The following is a 1,989-nucleotide window of genomic DNA, read 5'->3' as shown; positions in this document are numbered from 1 at the left end:
CTCCCGGGGGCTGGGGGAGTGATTTACTCCTCGGGTGCTGCGGGAAGGGAAAGCCGTCACCGGGGCAATTTGTGGAACAATTTCAACTTGAGGAAATTTCCCTCTGGCTGCCAGGGGGGAAGGCAATTTCTGTTCCAAACGGCTGAGCCCAAACGACGCCAGGGAGATGGGGGAGCCCTGCAGAGACCAGGCTGATGCCCAGGGCAGTGGCGTTTGCTCATTCACCCCCAGGGACCCTGGTGGGATCCTTGCCCGATTTCAGACCTCAGAAAATTCTCAGCGTTTGATCATGCCTGACCATGGGTTTACATGGGAAGAGGTCCTGCAGCATCTTGCCCTGCTTAACCTGGAGAGCAGCGTCAGCAACACCAGTACCCGATTTCTTAACGCAGGTACCGATCCCAGGATTTCTATCAGGGGAAAAGCTGCTGAGAACGGAGCGAAGCCCTCGATGGCTTTGACCCTGCTCAGCACAGGGCTGACACTGAATGCCCGATGTCCCAATGGGGACCCCCTGCCCGTACCTTGTCGGCGCTGTTGCGCGAGGTGTCCGGCTTCACCAGGATGGACGGCGGGGCGGACGCGGGCGGCTTAGGAGCAGCCTCACTCTTTGCAGGAGGGTCCTTGGCGTCCAGGATCACGGAGCTGCAGACGGAAGGGGTTCTGCTGTCCCCCCTGACCACCAGCGCCGGGGAAGCCTCGTGGGAGACGCCTGCTCCGGGGATGCTGATGTGCTGGTACAGCTGAAACTGCGGAGGGCGCAGCGTGGCCACGGACGGGCGCCTGAGGGAGCCGGCCACGTGCACGGGGGTCCCCGCCTGCCCCGGGCGCTGCAGGGACCCATCTGTGGAACAGGAACCGTTGGGAAAGGTGAGTCAGCAGGAGCCCAAAACGGTGCAGACGCGAGCGGGGGTTACAGCCCGGTTCCCAGGGGGGCTCTGGGGTCACAGCTCCCAGGGATCCCCACACACCAGTAACGCCGTCTGCCTCCATCGCCTCTCTCCTCTCTCACCTGCAGCCTATTCGTGGTTTTATGCATCTTGGATATCTCCAAGCTGAGTATTTTCCCTCCTGAATCAGAAGGTTTTGACCATGCTCCTGCAGCCTTCTCCTGATTTTGCTATATTGAGGTACCAGCAATGTGTGAGGTGTTGAGGACAGGAGATGGCCAGAACTCCCCCAACGGCTCAGATGAGTTTTGCTCTCTTGTTCCCAGTTCCTTTCTTAATAATTCCTAACAATTCTCTGAATTAACCTCTATTTAAATTGCTTCTGAGCGTGGGGTTGGAGCTCTCGCAGAGCCCCCCGTGTCAAACGCTAATTTAGGGCCCAAGGTTCTGTGTGTGTAATTGGGGATCACTTCTCCCCGTATCTGTGTATTGATGTTTCGGTGCCCTGTTGCTGGGTGCTGTGGATGCCAAGGGCTGGATTTGCCCATTTACATTTTCCAAGGTCGCTGCAGGAGTCCCTTTTAGAGACTGATAACGCTGACTTGGTTCAGTTCACATTTATGTGCTGGAGCTGCTATTGAAGTGTCTTTGCTGCACAAGGGCACTTTCACATCTAATGGCCTCCCTCACTCTATTTTTTAAGTGTTTTTTGGTTAACCAAGGCATTTTGAGCCATGTTCCCGTCCCTACGCGTACCCCAGGGCATGGCCGATCTGCTGGTGTCGACCCAGCCACGGCAGGGACCACTGGACCACTGCTCCTGCAACGTTTCCTTTTCTCGCGGCTCCAGTGCTAATCGCAGACCCAGCACGGTTTGGTCTGGGGGGGATGCGTCGCCTGCTCCCCCCGTTTCTCCCCAGCACTTACTCTTCCTGGCGCTGCCGCGTCCGCGCCGCAGCGAGCTCTGTCCCGCGGTGGCCGTGCTGCGGCCGGGCGAGGGGACGGGCACGGGCAGCAGCGCCGGCTTCAGGGGCCGGCTTTGTCTGGGGCCGTTCTCGGAGATGCTCCCCCCGGAGGGGAGCGAGGCGGCGGGCAGAGG

The 1,989-nt window shown here is 59.1% G+C and overlaps 1 protein-coding gene across 1 annotated transcript in view; it reads right to left on the bottom strand.

Moving 5' to 3' along the window:
• Positions 1 to 524: 524 nt before the first annotated feature.
• Positions 525 to 1,989, bottom strand: part of LOC104537387 (putative E3 ubiquitin-protein ligase SH3RF2) — a gene marked incomplete at both ends in the record, with an annotated part of 8,196 nt that continues 6,731 nt past the window's right edge. Inside the window, 2 exons of the mRNA XM_010180245.1 lie at positions 525 to 844; positions 1,818 to 1,987. Of these exons, the coding sequence (XP_010178547.1) occupies positions 525 to 844; positions 1,818 to 1,987 (490 nt within the window). The remainder of the gene's footprint in view (positions 845 to 1,817; positions 1,988 to 1,989) is intronic.

The sequence above is a fragment of the Mesitornis unicolor genome, unplaced genomic scaffold (assembly GCF_000695765.1).
Source record: "Mesitornis unicolor isolate BGI_N332 unplaced genomic scaffold, ASM69576v1 scaffold44652, whole genome shotgun sequence".
Taxonomy (NCBI): Eukaryota; Metazoa; Chordata; class Aves; order Mesitornithiformes; family Mesitornithidae; genus Mesitornis; species Mesitornis unicolor.
This window is presented reverse-complemented; position numbering and strand designations above follow the sequence as displayed.